The 22,468-nt window shown below is 35.7% G+C and overlaps 2 protein-coding genes across 2 annotated transcripts; both read left to right on the forward strand.

The window, feature by feature from the left end:
* Positions 1–1,669: 1,669 nt before the first annotated feature.
* LOC149734093 (uncharacterized) lies at positions 1,670–4,620 on the forward strand. The gene is made up of 3 exons (XM_089881563.1): positions 1,670–3,241; positions 3,428–3,556; positions 3,815–4,620. Exons 1-3 carry the CDS (start codon positions 2,332–2,334, stop codon positions 4,228–4,230), a joined length of 1,455 nt encoding a protein of 484 aa, XP_089737689.1. The 5' UTR covers positions 1,670–2,331; the 3' UTR covers positions 4,231–4,620.
* Positions 4,621–10,967: 6,347 nt separating this feature from the next.
* On the forward strand, positions 10,968–21,930 carry LOC149734094 (calpain-5-like). The gene is made up of 15 exons (XM_089881540.1): positions 10,968–11,218; positions 11,782–11,913; positions 12,440–12,513; positions 13,511–13,645; positions 14,439–14,626; positions 14,880–14,988; positions 15,506–15,580; positions 15,930–16,007; positions 16,367–16,541; positions 17,479–17,637; positions 18,181–18,285; positions 19,430–19,521; positions 19,945–20,063; positions 20,400–20,536; positions 20,846–21,930. Exons 1-15 carry the CDS (start codon positions 11,045–11,047, stop codon positions 21,029–21,031), a joined length of 1,938 nt encoding a protein of 645 aa, XP_089737666.1. The 5' UTR covers positions 10,968–11,044; the 3' UTR covers positions 21,032–21,930.
* The last annotated feature ends 538 nt before the right edge of the window (positions 21,931–22,468 follow it).

Raw genomic sequence — 22,468 nt, forward strand, 5'->3', positions numbered from 1 at the left:
GAAAAAATGTTTTGATTCCTTATAATTAAAGGGCAAGTTTTACTGCGGATATCCGATGAATGAATCATCAATCTACAAGCACTGCAGCTGATTCACGTTTTCGTTCTATTTTGTGGTCCCATTTGATGGTAAACAGAAAATGCAGCCAACTTTGGGCTAACGGTATCCATCTTACCCCACAGTACAATATTACATGATGTTTTTGCGAAGTCTAATTTGCTGGGCAAAAACTGCGTCGAGATCGCCGGGCTTCAAACACGTGACAATAGACATCGTTATGACGTGTCGAGCGATTGTTACGACATAATAAGAGGGAGTATACGCATTGGCATACTGTTGTTGCGTTGAAATGACGAAATCAACAGTTTCAATTGACGACATCAATTTTGCTGCATTTTTTAACAATAACAGAGTTGGTGTGTAACGCTTGCTGGTTGTGACATTCCCCATTAAAATGGCGGTCTATAATATGGAATTAGGGATATTCCCTGGTCGATAATTGCTAAAATCACTTCAACAACGTTTACGACCGAATTCGTTCGCACCTGATTTAAGAGTTTGCCTTCGTACGGTGTGTTTGTAATGTCATAACTCAAAACGGGAACCTGTCACACGATTAACATCCGGCTTGTGTATAGCTACTTTGATTTGTATATAGTACTGCGGGGTAAGATGGATACCATTAGCATATAATATTCCATATTTTTCAATCGTGTTTTTAACATTGCTTATTAGAAATCCTACCCGACCCTACTACATGTAACCGAAATGTAAACTAACAGATTATATGCTCCCAGTCAGATGACAGTTTTTAAGCATGTTGTTTCGCTGAGTATTTACCAACTACTACTACGCTCTGGGTTCGAGGCAAGGCATGTGAACGCAACCTAATTTTTAACCGGTCAGGAGTCGTTAAATTTTTGGGCTGTGAAGATCTACTTTAAACAAAGGACGACATCGTAAAGCAAGCGAACCTTGTGCAGTTAAGCACCTCGTTAGCAGACTCCGCTTAACCATGGCCGTGTGTTCTGCCGCCTTTGAATGCAACAAAGCCTCCGCTGGTAGTTTTCTGTGACGGCGAGTTCTGACATCAGACGCAGCGACAGAAGAGACGGACAGGCATATACTCCCCTTTAAACTTGGCATGGGTCTAGCTAGACTGCTGGGAAAGGTCACCATTAATGAATGATGTGTTGTATATTAACTTAAAAAATCTAAACTGATAATTCAATTTGTCTTTGCCTGTACTCTCATACCACATTTTTGGTGAGAACATTTTGATCTTTTTTCTCGTATGTACAATTTTTTACAATGTTTTTGTTAATGTAAAATACCAATCCAGTTTAATTTGAGTTTTTTATTTAAAATAATATAAAAGAAGATAATTTTTACTCGGTTGGTAGGAAGAGAAATGGAAACTACGCACACTGGCTACTATTGCTTTATAGTCAGTCAAATTAATAAATAATTACAACAACAGTCACAAATGGTAGTCAAAATTTTGTCGGTAGTTCAAAACGATTTGCAGACTTTAGGTGGTATTGTGGCGCTCGGAAAACAAAAGACTGCTGCTTGTTTTGAAAGCATTAATTGTGATCTTTCTTCTCTATGGCAAGAGAGTCGTAAATCAGAGTCCTGCGCCCGCCAAAGACAATTGGTAATCATTGACGTTACGGGTTCTAGAGACGGGCTGGTAACCAAACCGTCAGTCAGTATAGCGATGGCTCCAGTACCTTCGGGTCTGCAGTAGCACAGTGGAATGGGTTATAAAACCTTGTATTGCCGCCGTAAACCCGATTTAGTGATTGATATAGAAAAATATCTTGTCGTATTTTAGCAGTTTGCGAGCAACCGTAAATTTATTACGGTGTAGTTAAAATTTCACCTTAGGTTTTTTTGTGTTTTCTCGCTCAGTTTCAGTGGTTTTTTATTAGGCGTTTTACGTTTACATAAATCTAATTTACGCCGTTATAATTTTCAGCGACTAATGAAAGCCGAGCTCGTAGTAAACTTTCAAACTGATAAACTACTGAAATAAAACGTGCCTATATAAATTAGGAATAACCGAATTTATAGCAATAAATCGACCGTATTTTTGTTCAGCTGTGATTTAAAGTACTTTTACAAGCAGTTACCTGATTTTTGTAACTTAAGATGTATTTGGAAATTGTGGACAAAATAGAAAAGTCAGAAGATAAATTATAGCAGTTACATTTAGAATTTGTTGTGTACTCTTTTTAGTTTATGCTAACTGTATGTTTTTTTCTTGGTTACATTTATAGTTTGCTGGTTTAGGTTTTCAGTTTTAAATATTTAGTCTGTTGAATCCCTATGACAGCAAAGGTTTTTAGCGGCGACTATCACTACAATATGAGTTTTGCATTCGGAGACACTACATCCGAACAAGAAGCGGACTCTCTCTTTTCCTCCGCAGGACCGAGCCAAGAAAACATCACTCAGCCGGAAGAGCCCCTTCAAGTTCCGGCCAAAGTTACATCTTGCTCATCGGTGCATGTAACGGAGCAACTGGCTTATTTCAACCCAATGCGAGTCAACGATTCTTACCCGATGTCTGAACACGTTCCAAGTTACGGTAGAGACGTCTCGCAGCAACCTTTGAAGAAATGGGAGTCCTATAGCGCCAAGGGCCTGACTCCCACACTGGCGACACCTGCTGCTAAAACCGATGTACAGCAGTCTACATACGCAGCCATGCCAAAGAACGGTAAACCAGCCCCCAGTTCTCTAACAGAAGCATGCGGTGTTTTAAGAGGCAGTGAATATGAGCGCTCAACCATCCCATACTACGGTACCTCTGCTCACGTCCGGCAAAACATTGGAAAAAGCGACAACGGCATCGTCTCAGCTCTCCGCACGTCTCCCATAATTCGTTCGCCGATCGTCACCGAAAGAGAAAATGGCCGCTCGCTATCGACTTCAGGTTCAGACTCCGGCGCCCACGGGAATCTGGTGCAGTCGGCGCCGCCGAGAACAATCTCGGATCTCCCCAACCTGAACAGCGGTTACCCGTCGACCGACAACCCATTTCGTTGCTTACCTGATAGCGGTGATGCTTTCAAAGGCCTTACTGCATGCGGTAGTATGTTAAGTCAATCAACCTGTCAGGAACAAAGATACACCCTTCCACATTCAACCATCCATACTGAACATCCGTTCGACCACCCCGGCCACTCTAGCATGTCCGTTACATACGCCAACGACAGTTTATATTTTGGTTCAAGTAAGTCTATATTTAAACTTTATTTTTTTGAATTTTCTTACTTAATGCGCAGACCTAAGCTATATGTTTTTAACTTTACACATTAATGAAGATGATGGATTTGTTTTTTTACATCAAAACTTATTAAATGAAACGTGCATCATGATATGAATGGCTGTTTTTTGTAACTAACATGTTTTTTTACAGTGGATCATTACGGCTCACAGCTAAGCGCGAGGCAGTACCCTCAATTCGTCACCCACCCTTACTACCCCCATTACCCAGCTCCTTCATTACATCATACAGATTTTGCAACTTCCACAATTCCAAATCAAGGTATGTAACTTTATCAGTGTTTCCAATAAATTTACAAACGCCCATACATGTAGTACTGTGGAGCAATATATGAGATACCATTAGGAAATAAATGTTATATTTCCTGATCGTGTGTTGAACAATTAACAACGCTCTTTTAGAGTCGTGTGGATACGGTTATTTAATTCTGTGTATTTTTGATTATTAACAAAATAGGACCATAAAAAGAATGAAATGTCCTTTCTTATTCCATCTACTATAATGAACTTTATTTTTTAGTTGTAGCTCACGACCATGTAGCACTACTACCACACCACCATCATCCAGCTGCAGCAGCCTACAGTCATCCATACCAAACTGTTCTTCCTGGTCAGCATTACCCAGTAGATGTTACAAGACATGGAGCCCAGAGAAGGCGTCGAAGGCCATACACTAAGTACCAACTTTCCGAGCTAGAAAGAGAGTTCGGAGCGAACGAATTCATAAGCCGAGAAATGCGAGAACAAATTGCCGTTAGAGTGGGCTTGAACGACCGGCAAGTTAAAATCTGGTTCCAAAACCGAAGGATGAAGAAAAAGAGAATGCAGCACCGTGGGGAGCAGTCTGTAGAGGACGAAGATCAACTAGGGATGACAGAAGAGCCCGATCTTCAGTTAGGTGCGGTTCCTCACTGTGAGAATTACATGACGGGCTAGCGGCTTGATTCATATCATGATATTCTTTCATATTCATCGTGAATTTTCACGAGCGGAGTCATCGCGCCGGTACAGAGGCCAGCAGCAGCAGTAATGGGGTGGGAGAACGCCTCCGCTGTAACTATGAGGAAATTCCAACTTTGTATTCGTGTTAAACCATATTGCACCTTCAAGCCATAACAAATGTTCGTACTATAGCAAAAAAGCCAAACTCGCAAAACACATTCATTTCTTTTCTTTTCATTTCTATAGTGCATTTCTTTGGTACAGCTCATTAGAGTGTATACATTATTATGCAATAATGCGCTTTATTTGTTAAGTGCAGTTTTGTTTTCTAGCACTTAGCCTTCATTCATGCTCATTTGTTAATAAATCATTGCCAGATATCGATTTTTTTGTTTCGAACTATTTTATTCTCGTATACATCTAAGCAGACAAGTTTTTTTTCTCAGAAAAGAAAAGTTTCTTTGAATTACCGAAGTACAGCTCGAGAAATTTGTCCAATACAGCAGTTTCTAGCAAGGTATTCTGTTTCAGAAAACATTCTGGCTTCCTATAATAGTTATTATAACAAAGAAGCAGCACTTTACATTTAAACAACTTAATGTGTCTTAAATTTTCGTTCTTGTTTATGTGAGTTGATACCAAAATATCATTTTTATTGCATTATAAACTTGGTATACAGCATTACAAATTTGTAAATTGTTAAATTTGTATAAGCAGTGTAAAGGCAAGTATAGCTGAGCTGTTATCATGGTCTTCTCAATACAAAGTGTATTTGACAACTAATAAAATCTGTATATATACAGGCAGTACAAAGCAAAACATGCATATACAATATCTACGTTATTAGTAAGTTGTACTAAGTTATACAGTCCTTAACCAAATTAGGCAAAAATTGAAACCTTCAGGCCGGAGTTACGGAAGTTGTAAAACAGTTTCAAATGAGCAAGTGTAATTTACAAGTTGTATTGCCACTGCTTGAGCACTGCAGGCATATCGCACCAGACCGAAGCCATAAAACCGCCATAAATGACGTTTCGGAAACGTTCGCTGTCCGTTTATTGTCAGCGCATGTAATTTCGTGTCCCGTTTGCGTACCAGGAGAGTTATGACTAATACACTTCTTGCGCGGCATTATTATGAAGCGAGAAAAATCTATGAGTGCATTAGCGAAATTATAACATAAGTTTTGGTCTATTGAGAGTGCTTAGGAAAATTAGCGTCTGTTCAAATCTTGCATGCATGTAGATATTTTCATTAAGTTGCATTTGACTTTGTACCTTTTGACTTTGTTGATTTTAGCCGGAAATGTGAAGCGGTGACTGCCTGCAGTGAAGCATTAATCTCCGTATATGTAACACTTACAATGCCGATATCCCGTCTGCAACAGTTGGTATAACGGACAAGACGCTTAGAATAACTTAAACATATTAGTAAAACATAAAAGGGTTGAAACAATGGCTAAAAACAAACCGCTATGCGGGAGAAAGCAAACTGTTGCTTTGATGCTTTATTCTTTCCCTTGTTAACCGCGCGGAAGTCGTTACTATTCGCAGTGCCGTCGGCAGAACGCGAAGAAGGGAAAAGCCTGCAAGTTTTTGCGATCAAAGAAATACCGCTCGGACAATGGCATGACGCTGCTTCTGCCTCGCAAAGAGCATAAATTACGCGCGAGGCCGCATGTATCAAAGAAACAAGCGCCGACTGCAGTATACCGGTGCCCATTACCACGCGTGGGAAACTTGGGGAAAATGGCGGCACCCCGCCACGGCGCGAGATCGGCAGCGCGCCCGCGGGAATTCACACCGTTGTATCCCGCCACGGAATTCGGTTTGATCAGGGCAATAAAACTTCCGCAAAATAGGAGCGCGCCCACCTCGTAACGTACATGACCTACCAATTTAAATTTTTTTACCATTTTTTACAAATGTATTCAGATCTAATCAATTTATTTCATTCATAATATAATTCCGTCTTTTGTGTTGGACCTATTTCGATTTAATTTTAAATGGTACAGTGTTAGCCCAGTATACGAAGACACCTAAAACTCGTACGCAGATAAAAGTGCTTAATGTTTATTATCCTAACCAAGTTTTTTATAGTTTATTCTGAAATAGCTATCAACTTTAAAAACCTAAATTGTAAAAAAAATTGCTTGCATTTAAATATATGGATCTATAGAAATATTACTTTATGCAAATGACTAATAAATGCATTTTAATCAAAATATATTTAATACCCCCTACAATAATGTTACTGTGTCCGTCAGTTTTGATTTTAACATATGATTTGATGACTAGACCATGAAACAACTTTTTGTTGCATGATATAGAGGTTGGGGTAAGATGGTCAATGTTTTCAATCTGTGTTATTTTCCTATTTGGTAGAATACAATTAGTATTTGTAGATTTATATTACCATAGCCCGATGACTCTATAAACAGAGTTGTTAATTGTTAAAACACTATGTAGTAAAGTGAGGGATGGGAGGACACCTTTTCAGTTCATTTTTGCGTCCAATTTGGTAGTAAACAAAGAAAACTTAAAGGATTTAAAGCCGTATTCCTACGACTTCCATAGACCGTTGTTAATTGTTCAAAACAGATGTTTGGATATTATGTGCTAAAGGTTACCCATCTTCTTCCACCCTACTGTACAATAAACTAACCGGATATATCGCTTTCCGTAGACGTCCCCGCTCTCGTAACTCATTATTTCCAGTTAATTGACTTAGCGGATGGCATCTAAAGGACAGGTGAACACACAACCTATTAAACGCACGCTCGCATACCGACCGTTCTAAATTAACTGCATCTCAAATACAGCGAATTATTTGCGACTTGGTCAACACACGGTAGCCATGGCAACCCAGCCGTTACGCCACTGGCGGTTTGCTCGCTCGTAAAGCGGGGAAGGAAGGCTAGCAGTAACATCTGCGATTACAGAAGCTGTTTTGTTAGCGTACGGAAAGCGGACACTAAACCAAGTTTGCTTTGCATGACTTGGCTTGAAAAAGCGCGACTATGACGTCACAAATGTCTGGTGGTTACTCAACTTTAGGTCTAGAAAATATCGAATGCTCCCCTAAAGCGAAAATCAAGGTAAAAAGTAAATCAACACGTAGTTTGATGGGCACAAATCAAAGCTAGCAGTTTCGGTTTGACTTTTCAAAATTGTCCTTGCCGTGGCACAATATAATGAACGTGAGAGGATACGGGTTTCGGGCCCGGTCTGCTAACATTGTGGGCGTATATATGATTCGCCTATATAGTTACGTATGTGGTGACTTGTAAGCGGGTACGAGGTGTATAAAACAAAACGCCCGTGTTATAACTATACTGTCGTTGCCCCGGCATAGGAACAATTAAGATACATTAATTACTCACATTCAAAATGCACGTTTTTCCTTCAGTTAACATTCACTTATGATATATCAGGGTAACGCAACAGGTAAGAATTTGGACACATCGTGTAACAGCACCTGCTCAAACACAGTTTTAGTCGTAAACATCAAACCCAACTAACTGCTGTACAAACGAAATCCGAACAGTTTTATCGCCATCTCCTTGGTACACCAACTTAAAATTGCAAAATGTCTCATTATTACAAAAACGCACTAACGTTTTACCATAAATGTTTGTTTATAGTTAATGTTCCACGTTTCCTATTCGTGCTTTAACAACGCTCTTTTAGAGTGGTTAGAAAATAGTTATACAATTCCTTAAACATAGGCTATTTCAAATGACACGATAAATAAAAATGAAAACATGAACTATTTTACCCCAGCATAGTAGTAAGGCGGGAGATGGGACATCTTTAGCACAAATATCCAAATATCCCGATCGTATTTTAAACAATTGACAACGGCCTACAAGACTCGTGAGAATATAGTTTTATAATTCTTTGAATATTTTTTTGTTTACTACGAAATGAAACGAGAAAATAGAATGAAAAGGTTCCCCATCTCCCTCCCCCCTCCCTACCATACAAACATTTTAAATCACGACAGACGGCTGTGGGTCAATGTGTTCTGATCGTTGTGTGATTTATTAAAAATCTATAATACCCATTCACCATGTATGTACGTCCAATACACTCTAACGTTTGATCTGACCGCCTAAAAGATCCTACACATGTGAACACATTTTATTATTATAGTACTACGCTATAATATACACTGCCAGTATTTAATATCGTATTACTTTTATTTATAAAACGAAACACATTGTTATAAAAGCAAATACATATGAATACAAATGTGTTAAACTAACTAATGGTTGTTTTGGATCAGCACGATATCTCGCCCAGTTATTAAGCTGAGCACTGCCCTCTTGCGACTCAGCTTAAAGACAGGGTAGTCTATCATGGTGTATATACACAATAAGGCAGTGTACAAAATCAATACATCATAATCCTTTACCGAAGTATTGTTAAGTGCTGTGTGTTAAAATATATAGAATTGTGGTACTATAAAACATAAGATACACAGCTAAAAAAACGTTTTAAATAGTAGTAACTTTCTACAGTATTAGGGCACACTAATACAAGTTTCGCTATTCTTTGGCGTGAGTCTGTACATTCTAGCAGGCCGCCTAAAGCTGTGGAGTCCAAATCTCCACAACTTTAAACTACCTACTACAGAATACAGAGAAATCGTTTGGAATTCCAGGCGGTTTCTTACTTCAGTGAATCTTTCGTCTCGTTCAAGTTAAACTTTCGTAGCCAAGTTCTAAACCACAGAATATCAAACCCGCTGAAACAGCATACGCGGACTGTTCAAGTTTCGTTGTACCTAACAGCCTTTTAAGCAAGCAGTTGCAACATAGCCTATGTTCGCTACACAAAGGTGGTAAAGTTTTACAGGTGGGCACGCTCTGTCACGCATGGGACAGTACACAAAAAGATCAGAGAATAATAAAAGTAATTGTACTGCCTGTCACTGCTGGGTTAAACGGCCAACGCAATTCTTGCAGAGTATACACATAAACCTAATTACTACTTTCACTTTAAAGTAAGTTTCTGTTTTCGTCCTTGTTGGACAACTATACTGCAATGTACTATTCTACTATTCTAGTCTGAACTGCATTGTATGTAGTATAGTTCGACTTATCTATATACGGACAGGACTACCTGTACGTATGAACACACACTCATGCTCACTACTAATTGGTTAAAATAATCGATAGCCAACTAAACTTGATTGGTGTAGCTGTTTTTAATCTTTCAACGTTCGGTTATAAGTCTTTACGTTGAGGCGCAGGCCTGTACTGTATAAGAATGTGTGAGAACGCCCGGCCGTTAGATCGTAAAAGTTTGGCGCGTTGGTTTTACATTGGCAGTTCTTTCAATACGAAGGTGAATAATTGACAGAACACTTTATGCTAGGTTTAACGGGCTCTTTGTAACCAGATTTCTGCCAAACTATTGATGGGACAGAGACCTTAGCTATTTCAATTAAAACTTTACTGCTATGTACAGTGCCGGCAAAAGTAAGCACGAGTTTTTGTTAAGTAAGGTATATTTGCAGTCGAAGCACTGTTTAGTTTTCGCATAAAATCTTTTCGAAGTAGCAGGTACATAAAAGTATAATTTTATGGCCCGACCTTGGAAATAAAATGACATTTCAATGACTTTAGCAGCGGCAATTACAAAACTGTGTGGTTTATATTGACTTAAATATCATTTGACGTCAAACCAAATTTACATACAACCTTTATTTGCACTTCGTATAAATTGGATTGTGTTTTCAAAGCAATATATATTAGGGTGAAGGAAGACGAGATACCCTTAGCACATAATATCTAAATAGCCTAAACATGTTTTAAACAATTAACAACGGTTCTGTGGGAGTAGTGCGAATACGGTTTTATATTTCTCTGAATGTTATTTGTTTACTACCAAATGAACGAAAAAATAGAATGATTAAATGTCCCAACTTCTCCTACCCTACTACTTCAGTTTTTCTCAAACTTTTTGCAACGAACTTGTTGGTGAAGGTTGCAATAAACACTACAGTGCATGATAATTGTGTGGTGGAATCAGTAATTACATACACTAAAAGAATTTATTGTGCACTAACCCAGAGTAGTTTTCTACTTTTTAAACCATTGTTGGTTTTCTATTATACGCTTTCGTGAGCGTTTTTCGGGCTATTTTAGTGTACTTGTTGTTTCGTAAAATTAATTATTGCTGTCTAAGTTTTATGCAACAAAAAACTTGTCTGCGTTCGACAAATTTTCTATCCGCCAGACGACGCTGTCGATGTAAACAAATGCACGTGCGTCTTGCACAATTCCGATTGTGACGTAACAGAAGCTACAGACAAAATCACAACAGCTGTGCAGATCTAGCGAATTGGTTTGTAAACGTATTTTAAATGAAATTGAATTGGGATATTGGTATTTCCATACGATACACTTGTGTTTACAACTAGAAAAGATTCTGTACAGATATGTTATGTGTAAAGGTGTATTGCTTTGTACGTTTTACAGTGAAGCAGTTTAAATACAAAATAAAATAGTAGGTAGTTATGCATACAGCATACTTACGGTTTCAAAGCCCAACAATTAAAAAAAAAAAAATATTGTATGTTTCTATTGAGAAAAAATATTTCGATATACTATGTAATTAAACCCAATAATTCATTTTGTGAGCGAGCACGAGGTGTATGAAATTAAACACCTGTGCTATAACGACTGTTGTTGCCTCGCCACGTGTGGAAACAATTTCCATTTATTTATTTGGTAATTCAATATTTCTAGCAACTAGAAAGAGATTCAAATTTCTGAATAGAATAAGTGTATGGTGACAAAATGGATTTCTATCAGAGCCAAGTGGATTATTACATGGAACAAAAGTTCGCGGACATCCGTAAGCATTGTTTAAGCAGTGGGGAGTATTTTGAAGATACCGAGTTCCCCCCTGGCGATGATGCACTTTTCCTTAAAGAGAAAAGCATACCAGAACTTAAGTGGCGCAGACCAAATGTAAGATGATAAAATTTTATTTTTGTAAATTTTAATATTTTTTTTTGAAATTCAACTAAATTAACTGTTACTGACTGAGTGACTGGCATATTACACTTTTGTTTTCAAAGAAGCTTTTTGGGATTTTAATTGTACTAACGTTTTGATGGCTCATAAAGTTTGCCTATACCACTAGGATTTTTGGGCTGTTGAGAGTCATTTATTCTGGTATGCAATAAAACATACAGAAAAGCTATTTCAGAAAACAATAATATGAAACATGTAGGGGCCAAGAGGAAAGGGTCCCACGCTAAACAACAAATATTCATTCAAAAACAATTAATTTGAAAAGACTCAATTTAATTAAAGTCACAATAATAATATAATTTAGTTTTAAAATTTTTGATCTTCACTGGGCCAATGTTTATAACTACAAAACTTAAATACTGATAACTTAAGGTGTTATACAGTATAAAGAAATTTGAATTTTTTTGGGGGGTAAAATATCATTTATTCATTGTAAACAAAGTTCATTAAGATATAAAATATTTTTATTTTTTTATTCTAAGCCTTCTTGATAACAGATGTTATGCAATGAACCACATTTAATTGTGGGTGGGACCTCTTCTATGGATTTAACTACGGGGGAATTTGGGAGCCCTGCCTTTGTTGCTGCGTGTTCGGTGCTTGCTAATCATGAAGACTTTTGGAAAAGGGTGAGTGAAAATGATTTTTTTGCCGCCGTTTTTTGCCCCCATGGCACAGTGGTTACGGCTCTTGCCTCTTTTCTAGAGGTAACGGGTTCAAGGCTTGCAGTGGTCCCTTGTGGGTGTATGAATTGTCAGCCATACATACATTATAATTAAATTCATACAAAAAATAAATATATACTCACAAATTTAAAATTTAAAATTTTCTGCATTTTTGTTTACTTAATCAACTGTATGCTTATAAAACAATTTATATTTCCCAGAAAGAAAAAGGCAGTTTAACTTAAAAAAATGTTTTAGCTGTCAAACTTATTGGCAATAATTTACACCTAAATTTCTTGTAGAATAAATTGTTTTTAAATGAATCAATAAATGTAACTTACTTTATCCTTGCATGGTCAAAAATGACAGCCTCTATAACACGGGTGTTCTGTTTCATAAACCCCGTGCCAGCTTACGAGTTACATACCATGTTACTTTGTGGGTGATTTGTATAACTATAAACCAATATCATATATGCGCATGGTTTTAGGTTGTTCCTGATGCCATGACCCAAGAATGGAACCCTATGAAGCCAATGACATACACTGGAGTGTTTAAATTCAGGTGAAAGAATTTTATCTTTATAGGCCACAAACATTAAACAAGTTTTTTTACTATTGGATTGGATTTAGGTGTAGGTGTAGCGACTACGTTTATATTCTTTCAACTAAGTATAAATATGTTTTAATTGTAAGCGTGTTTTAACAACTGTTGTTTTGTCGCTATATCCTGTTTTGATTTAAAATATTTCGAAATCTTTGTCACTGTAATCGAAGAAACAAATAAAAAAAGTTATTATTAACAGCTAGTATTGGTAAAATTGTTGTTGTTAGTTGTTGCTGCTGTTCCTGGAAAACCGTTGTTCGTCTCTTTGTCAGTTTAAATGCTTTAAATTCAGGATTTAAATGTCTTAATTGAACTGAGAGCTTATATGAATGACATTACTGGCATTTGAGATGCTGGTATAATGAGAAATAGCTTTTACACAAGACTACGTCTGTTTCTCTGTAATTTTAAGGCCTTCTGTATGTTGAAAAACTTATCTGCGTCATATTTGTAATGTAAAAGTTCGTGTTGAATTGCTCTTATTTAACCTTAGATCAAACATTGCTACAAAAGTGCAAAGGCAATAAAATTAGCTTGCTGAGAAATCTGATATTATTAAACACCTTAAGCCTGATATTTCTTTTATACACTGTATGATAAAGTAGCTACTACAACATAGTGGTCACTAATCAGTTGACCAAATTGTCAGCCCTACAAAAAGTTACCACCCGCAAAGTTACATGGCGGTAACAGTAAGCGTGCGCAAGATGTATAAAATAAAATACCTGTGTTATAACGGCCGCATTGTCCTACCATGCGAAAATGAATTTGTTATATTAATGTAAAATTATTTGTCTGTAAGGTGTAAGGGTCAGGCATTTTATCTGAAACATTCTTTCTTTCTTCTTTTATTAATAAGCGTGTTTTAGCAACTGTTATTTTGTTTTTGTAAACACCTGTTTTTCGTTATCTGACCGAAAAAGGAAATAATTTCATTTATTTATTTGTGTATCAGATTCTGGAGATTTGGTCGTTGGACAGAGGTTGTTGTGGATGACAGGTTACCTGTGTTGGATGATCAGCTGTTTGGCATTCGTTCAACTGAAAAGAACGAGTTCTGGAGTGCTTTGCTTGAAAAAGCATATGCTAAGTAAGTTTATTGGTAATTTAATCTAAGGGTTTATTTCCAATGAAATAAAGTTAATATTGAAAATATAGGCATTCGTAATCTTAGGGTTAATAAATATATCTATTTATGTATTGTGTGTCAAATAGTGTTTCCGAAATGTTTATTGAAGATGTTTATGTTACTATGCCAATTTATGTTTTCTACACCTATTTTTGTACATTAACAGATATCTGTAAACAGTTTTGTCTCCCTGCTTTTTGTATTGCTATTATCACATCCTGAGAATGTGAGTGGCACTCAGCAATTAAACACGCTTGTCGACCGCCTTTTCTCAGAAAATTCAGAGCTTTCTAGCTGTCTAACAGCCCTTATGTTAGGGCAGGCCACTTTATCATTGTTATGGGTTGAAGTATTGCAACTAATAATGCAAATCAGAATGCAATTCCTCGTCCTAGCTATATGTCAACTTTACAAACAAGTGAAATAAAGGTGCTTTGAGTGCCAGTAGTTACTCCTGGCCCAAGGTTTCTAGCTCCCATATTTTAAATACTAACTCCAGCTAACAAAGTACAATGTTCTAAAATGTCTGTTTATTTAATATTGCTGTAAAACATTATATAAAAGCGATGCATACCATTACTTTTAAACTATTTTTTTACAATTTATAGACTTATAAGGTGAACAGTCCCAAACACAGTTTAAAGTTTAACTTTGAAAAAAAAAAGCAGAGCTAAAGTTTAAAAACTTTTGTAAAATAAAGCTCTTACTGTATTTTGCAAAGTTTATGTTGCAAAACTATTTGTTAAATATGTAGATTGGTTGGCTGTTATGAGGCGCTACATAACATGGACAGCGGAGAAATCCTACAAGATCTCACAGGAGGCATCATTGAACCCATAAATTTGCGCGAAACAGTCACTGACTCTCAATCAAAAGATGATTTGTTTGAGGATATTTGTGACTCAAGAATGTCAGGACGTGCACTTCTTACTTGCTGGATTGTGAGTGTTTTTTTTTGCGTTTTTTTTAGGTAACCCCTAACCTCTTTTTTTCTGAACTGTTTTGTTTTTTTCTTTATATATTACTTTTTAGAAGTATTTTATCTTTTTCTTTTGTTTTTTATTTATGTTTCTCGTTCCATTGTTTTCTGTTCTGTTTTTTTTGCTACTTTCTTAACAGTAAATGCTGCCACATTATTTTTCTAATTAAACGTCTGCAAATTGATTAAGGTTTAACTATTGCATGACATTTAGGAATAAAGAAGCAGAGACTAAAGGAGAACTGGGCCTTGTAAGTGGAAACGTATACGCAGTGAATGCTGTCAGAGAAATTAAACTTGGAACTGGCTTGTTAAGCTTTTTCAAGTAGGTTTAGGAATATTTAATTAAAAATACGACAAACACTCACAAAATTTTGATTAATATAAATGTGATAAACATTACTTCAAATAACACCTCGTCCGGCGCCGTGGCATAGTGGTTAGCGCGCCTGCCTCTAACCCACAGGTAATGGGTTCAAGGCTCGTCGCTGCTACCATTGTGGGCGTATGTGTCCTTGAGCAAGACACTTAACGGCAATTGCTCCAACCCAGTGGTCACTAATAAGTTGTCCAAATTATCATCACCCACAAAGTAACATACTTGGTAACTCGTAAGCTGGCGTGAGGTGCACACCCGTGTTATAACGACTGTTGTTTTCCGGCCACGCGAGGATAAAGTAAGATTCATTCATTCATTCACCTCAACCTCAGCAAAATAAAGTAATTGGCCAACCCTGGCAGAAATTTCAATTCCCCTTGCAAGCCTCGTTGTAGGACATCAGGACATTACTCATATAGAATACAACTTTATTAAAGAACAAACTAAATATTCATTATTAAAGGTCTGACACAATAAGACTTGTGAGATTGCGCAATCCTACAGGAGATACTGAGTGGACAGGAGCATGGAGTGACAAGTAAGATCAAATTTTATCCCAATTTTTCTCAGTGTTTTTCTTTTCTCTTTTTTCGTATATTTGTTCTAAATTTTCTTATTTTTTTCCTTACTAGCAGAGATAAAGTCTAAATACTTTTAAAAAATAAAGCTTTTAACACAATTAAAAAACTTTTTTGCAAAACTGTTTTTTGTTTTTATTTTTTTTTGCAAAATCATATGTTAAGTGCAGATTAGTTGGTTGTTATGAGGTGCTACCATACTAACTGTCTACAATTTTATTCTGTGTTGTTAAAAGCTTGTTTTTAGCACCCATTATAATTATCTTACAATCATTCATTCATTCATTCATTCATATCTTAACTTCCCAGCTCAGCAGAATGGAAACAGATTAGTGATACAGAGAAGAAGAAGATGGGATTAGTTTTTGATGGGGATGGAGAATTCTGGTGAGAGCAAATGGATGCAAACAAAACATATTATTTTTTTTTCATTTTTTGGCAAGATTTTTCAAGCTGTATGTTTATTCCAGTTACAGTGTAACAGTTACTTTTTTTTATCAAATATGTGTATTTAATTTTACATAAGCGTGTTATAACGACTGTTGTTTTACTGTTTATTTCCTTCTTTTATGATGTTGTATACTATTCTGACCCTCGTTACTGTGACGGAAAAGACAAAAGTTATTCATTCATTTGTACACCAAACTTTATTAATTAAACTCTCGAAAAACACTAATCTTTTTTCTCAACATTTTTACTTTGAATTACTCTATACCTTTATCATTATGATAAATGTTTTTTGTTAGGATGTCGTTTGATGACTTTTGCTCTCACTTCACGAACCTCTCAGTGTGCCGTGTCCTTCATTCTCTCTCCTTCTTCATCTCGGACACATGGAAGGAAACATCTTATAAAGGAGCATGGAATTACGACATCGACTGTGAGAACAACACAGCTGGAGGCTGCTTGGAGAAAAACCCAGTAAGAATTACATTAAATGAATAAATAAATGAATGCAACTTATTTAACTCCTGTTGTGGGGTAATACAGTTGTTGAACACGGATGTTCTGTTTCATACACCTCGTGCCTGCGTACAAGTTACCTCGTATGTTACTTTGTAGGTGATTTAATATATATTTTATTCTCTGGGGATATGGTCCACCATTGTGACCAACAATGTAACCTAAGATTTAGACCATAGATGGCCTATTACCCCTAAACCCAGGAGGCTACTGCATTTAAAGTAAAGAATGCAAAAGGTGCCCAAAAACAAAATATCTGGTTCATTCAGTTTTAGGTCTAGTTGACTAGTTTTAAATATGAGAATACCTTTACAACATTGTGCGTAGTTTAGTTTTAAAGTTATAATTGGCTGTACACCAACCCAGTAAGACCATACGAGGAATATTTATGATGAAAAGCTCTGTAAACTGTCATACTAAAACAAATACGTATGTAATCCTCAGTGTTACGTGTAACAAGACGTATGAGCCTGTGTTATGTGACAGGTAAAATTTCTTGGAAAAAAAACATGAACAATGACTTGTCACAGGTTTATGACAATTTCCATGAAAAATGACCACTGTACAGTGTTGTGTATCTAGAGGATAAATGTTTTCAATTTTTAAAGTAGGACTTAACATTTAAATAATTGATTTAAGGTATGGGGTATAAAATTGCTCCAACCCAGTGGTCACTAATGGGTTGTCTGAATTGTCAGCCATACATAACTCATACATCTATAGAGTTTGAATTCTGTATGGCTGATACACATTGTAACTCATAAGCAGATACTGTTGTTGTCATGCCACAAGATAATACAAGTTACATTCATTATTTACACACATATACAAGAAGTTTGGGCGTTGTAGTAATATGCCAACTCTGCCTTTAATTCTCTTACAAAACAATTTGCAGGACACTTTTATGCAAAACCCACAGTTTCGATTTGATGTGACGGATACCAAAGTGGGAAACCCGCCCACAATTATGATCCAACTTCAACAATCAGAATCACAAATTCATCGAAGGGTGAAACAAAATCCAAACGGTTCAATTGGCTTCCACATTGCAAGGGTAAGAACTAAAACTTAAATATAAAGCTTTTTTATTTGCAATGGCCGCTTATTTTTGTTTTTTATAGTTTTTTTAGTAATACCGTAATATTTCAGTAATAGTTTATTTTATTAATTTTTTTTATTAGCAATGCCGAATTAAAACAACTCAGTGTTACATTCCATTCAATTTTTGTGTATGCCATGACCTCCCCAATGTAGAGTATAAAATGCATTTCAATTTGTTATTTTTTAGTTTGCTATTAGGCAATTAACACACACCAATAAAAAAGTGGGGGTCTGTAACATATACATCCAAAAATCATTTTGTGGAATGTATACAGCATTATAAAGTATATTCTGTGCTATAAGTAATGAAATTTCACAATAAATTTTAAGCAATGGCAACATAATGTTTACTGAGTTTTATTTTGCTAGCAATTTTGAAATTAGTGCAAAATATGTTTAATACATGTAAGACCATACTCGGTAGTATATCCACGCATGTAGTGAAACTTTGTATCCATATGTTACTTATCTTATTTCTTGGAATCTTTGGTTTTAGGTGGAAATTAACAGACAATACAAAATGCATCAGCCTATATTTAAATGGACAGCTCATCCCTTCACTAAAGATAGATCTGCTTTTGCTAAACTTAATTTGCCGGAGGTAATAATGAAAATTGGGTTGTCAATTTTTATGTATAATAACATTAAAGAGTATATATGACAAATAGAATTATATTTAAATAAGAGACTGACAATGCCATTTAGGCAAAATATATTTCTCTATTACTACTAGTGGTTGTGCTTGATTTTTGTTGGTTACGTTTTCGTAGCACCAGATTAATATTAAAGAGTATATATATATTATATTTCATAGTAATGCGCCAAATTTGGGCAATGGGGCAATGGGGTAATGGGTGTTAGGGTAATGGGCCAAATCTGCCCAAAATAGGATCTTGGCAAAACCCAACGCATATAGAATAGATAGAATGTTACAGTTTAACTGCAGTCATAAAATTATTCATTATTATCCTTTTTTCATTTCTTTTTAAACGTCAATTAAAAGAATGTACCTATTTTAAAAAAGTTAACAAAAAAGTTTACACAAACAACAAAACATGCCACTCTTGTCAACTGAATAATGTGTTTTTATTAAATTTTTGAACATATTTGAAAAATTTGAGTAAAATTGAAATTGGGAGTAAAACTTCTTAAGATTGCTGTTCTTAAGTTACGTTTGCTCCATTCTTCATGGGTTCTTATTTATAGATCCCTAAGTTGACATAACAGCTCATTATTACTTACTGTGCCCACGGAAATAATGTGATTTGTTTGTTAATTTACCAAGAATTGTTTGTATGTAATAATAGTACACAAACCCCTTACAATGTTTAAGTAATACAAATATCTCTTGTTTTTGTTTATACGCTAAGGGTGCATAGGATTAATGTATAAAATGTTTTTCATTCTGTAACAAATATTTGTTTAAATTTTATAAAACAGAAAAATACGTGAAAACTGTAAAAAAAATAAAAAATAAATATAGTAGGGTGGGGGAAGATGGGACATCTTTTCATTTTATTTTCTCGTCCTGTTCGGTCGTAAACAAAGAATATTTTACAAATCCCATATACCGTTGTTAGTTGTTTTAAACAGGAACGGGATATTCGATTATTAAGTGCTAAGGGTGTCCCATCTTCCCCCACCCTACTATATGTTTAAATTGCTTGCATCTAAAATTAGTCCCAAAGTTTAAGATAATTTAAAACGATCAAATTTGATCTAATTCTTATACATTGTAATTTCAGGGTAGATATGTGATTATACCTAGCATGGAGGAACAAGGGATTAACAGGGATTTCCTTCTCAGAGTTTTCTGTGAAACAAACCTCACTTTTTGGTATGTGTATATAGTATAATATAAATCTCATGAATTTATCCTTCGGCGCTGGAACAAAGTGGTTAGTGCGCCTGCCTTTAACCCAGAGGTAATGGGTTCATGGCTCGTCGCTGCTATTATTGTGTTGGTGTATGTGTTATTAGGCAAGACACTTTAATGGCACTTGCTCCAACCCAGTGGTCACTAATGGTTGTCCAAAAATCAGCGATACATGAAAAAGTGAAAAAATACATTTATTTAACCAAATAGTTGTTTTTGCCTGGATGTTACACTCAGCAACATATTGACACTGCATGCCTGAATGTTTCAATATGTAATTTTATAATGCTTAGACTACTTTCACCTAAAAGTATATAAACTGTTTGCTCTTGCAATAAACTAATTAAGCTGTTTACTATTAAATCCATAAAATCACATTTACAGTGAGTTGAATGGTGAGTACCCACCCAAGACTTGCATGAGTGGTTTAACAGGATACCCGAGTTCTGCCATCAGTGTTAACGTTGTGAATGGAGTAAGACTGTTTAATGAAGAGAATGAACGTAAGTTAAATTGCTCTATTTAAGTGTCCAATGGGTTAAGAATTGTATGAGCCAATGTAATAACAGATACCCAGCAAATTGTGCACAAATAACAGATATCCAACAAATTGTGACAATTTTTGCATCACATTGGTTAGCCTGCCTTTAACCTAAAGAATACAGTTTCGAGCCTTGATGCTGCTACCATTATTGGGTTATGTGTTCTTGGGCAAAGTATTAAAAAGAAATTGCTTCAACCCAGTAGTCCATGAGTTATCTAAATTGTCGTCTAAAAATACTATTCAAACTCTAGTAGTCTATGCATCGTTTTTTCACATCGTATTTTTTTCTTTGCAGTGGGTAACGTCTATGTTAAAATGACATGTGAAGGTGTCACAGTTCGTTCCAAGACGTTTCGTGAGAATTCGGAACCCTACTTTGATGCTGGCGCCATCTTTTACAGGAAGGAAAACAGATACCCTGTTGTCTTCGCGGTAAGTGACCTATCAGTTGAGGATGTCCTAGTAATAGCATGTGCTGTCATTGATCTATGGATATTTATATGCATAGATTGTGGATGTGTAGGTTTTTGTCATTAGGTTATAAGTTTTTATAAAGCTTCTTCTTTAGGCAGGTTTTTCTAATGGTACACTTTGCAAAAGCTTGCCTGATATTGCACCGTTTTATTTCTGGCGCAATGATTAGCATGCATAGACAGCATATTACCGTGGGCCAAAACACTTTACAGCAATTGCTTAAGCCCAGCAGTTCCTTGTTTGTATTTAACAATTGTTTTTGTTCAGGTTTATCATGAAAATCGTGTCTGTGATGAGTTTATAGGACAGGGTACAGTCTCTGGTAACGTAGAGTTCCAAAAACAACCAGTAGAAGTTCCTCTGTTTGCGAAGAACAGCTGGAAAGCGCCAAAAAGATTCCCTGGTACTCTGTACGTGAATGTCCAAACTGCTGACAGCATAAAAGGCCTTTAGACCATGCTGAGTTTGAACTATCTTCCTAAGGGTTGACTCTGCAGTCAAAAGTACATTGTACAGTTTAAGTTTTTAAAACAGATGAGATTTAAAGTTCTTTTCCTGCATTGTGTGTACTTACTGTATTACCTAGCCTTTTCTATGTGGATTTTGCAGTGTTTTTAGAATCAAGTTTTCTTAGAATGATATCCTGTCAGTGTTTCTAACTATCAAGTTGCAATCGTTTCCTGTTTACCTATGTCTTTTGAGTGTCCTTGGCGGTACTGCACTGTTTCTGTTTTTACTACTGTTTGTTAGCATTTAGTGCAATAGTTTTTTGTAATTCTATAAAGCATGCAAAATACTCTATAAGTTGTATATATATTTATGTTTTTTGTTTCTTTGCTTTCCAATGCAAAAGGTACCACAATCTTTACCTATAAACTGAGCATATGTTATATGTGTTCTTTCAGTACTGTATAGACTTGATTTACTAGTGCCCCTTTTTTGCAGATTACCTTGAAGCCTTAAGCAGCATATATCGCATATTTACTTTTTTCCAAAGCCCTAGATTTTAACTTTTTTTTGAAAATGCTTAAAACCGAAAAAAGCAATTTTCCAGAAATGTAAATGATTTTGTTTTAGAATTCCTGATCTTGAATTATATAGCAATAATTTCCATGCACCTGTAAAGTATAAATAATTTCAATTTTTGTACATATTAAACAACATAAACAGAAGTTTTCCACTGTACAAAGGTTACAGACGACATTGGGTCAAATTGCACTTTCTGTAAATAGTCCAGTTATAAAGATTGGAGTTTATTTTCAATTATTGTATATAAGTCACATTGGTGGATTGGTATTATATATTATGCAGAGATTGTTGATCACAGTTAACTAATAAACACATTCACAGAAGTTTTACTTTTCATTTCTGTCAGGTCTTCAATATTTTATGTTCATCGTCCTTTCTTCTCGCTTCGCACAGAAATTTGCTCATTTTAAACATTTTATCTTTGTCAGGGCATTAAGGTAGACTTTTTAACCCAAATTTGATAACTTTATGAGAAAATTTGATAACTTTATGAGAAGTAAAAGAGAACTATTCAAAGTTGCAGTTCAGAATTTTGAAAAACTGCAGATCAGAAAACTACTAATCTAATTTTAGATAAACACCATGGTAAGAGAACCTTTGAACCCAAATTTTGTAACCTTTATAAGAAGTTAATAGTAAAAATTTAAATTTCTTCTGCAGGCTAAAGTATTTAAAATTTACTAATCTCCTCCTGCCCTATAGGCTTAAGAATCTTAGTGTTCTATTTTTTATTATAAATGAATTTAACTTTATCCTTGCATGGCCTGAAAGAGAGAAAGAATTTTGTTGTTTTTTCTTTTATGTATGGCAGAACGTAGACAACCCATTAGTGACCAATGGGGTTAAAGCAATTGGCGTTGA

This window comes from Ciona robusta, chromosome 7 (assembly GCF_009617815.1).
Source record: "Ciona robusta chromosome 7, ASM961781v2".
Taxonomy (NCBI): Eukaryota; Metazoa; Chordata; class Ascidiacea; order Phlebobranchia; family Cionidae; genus Ciona; species Ciona robusta.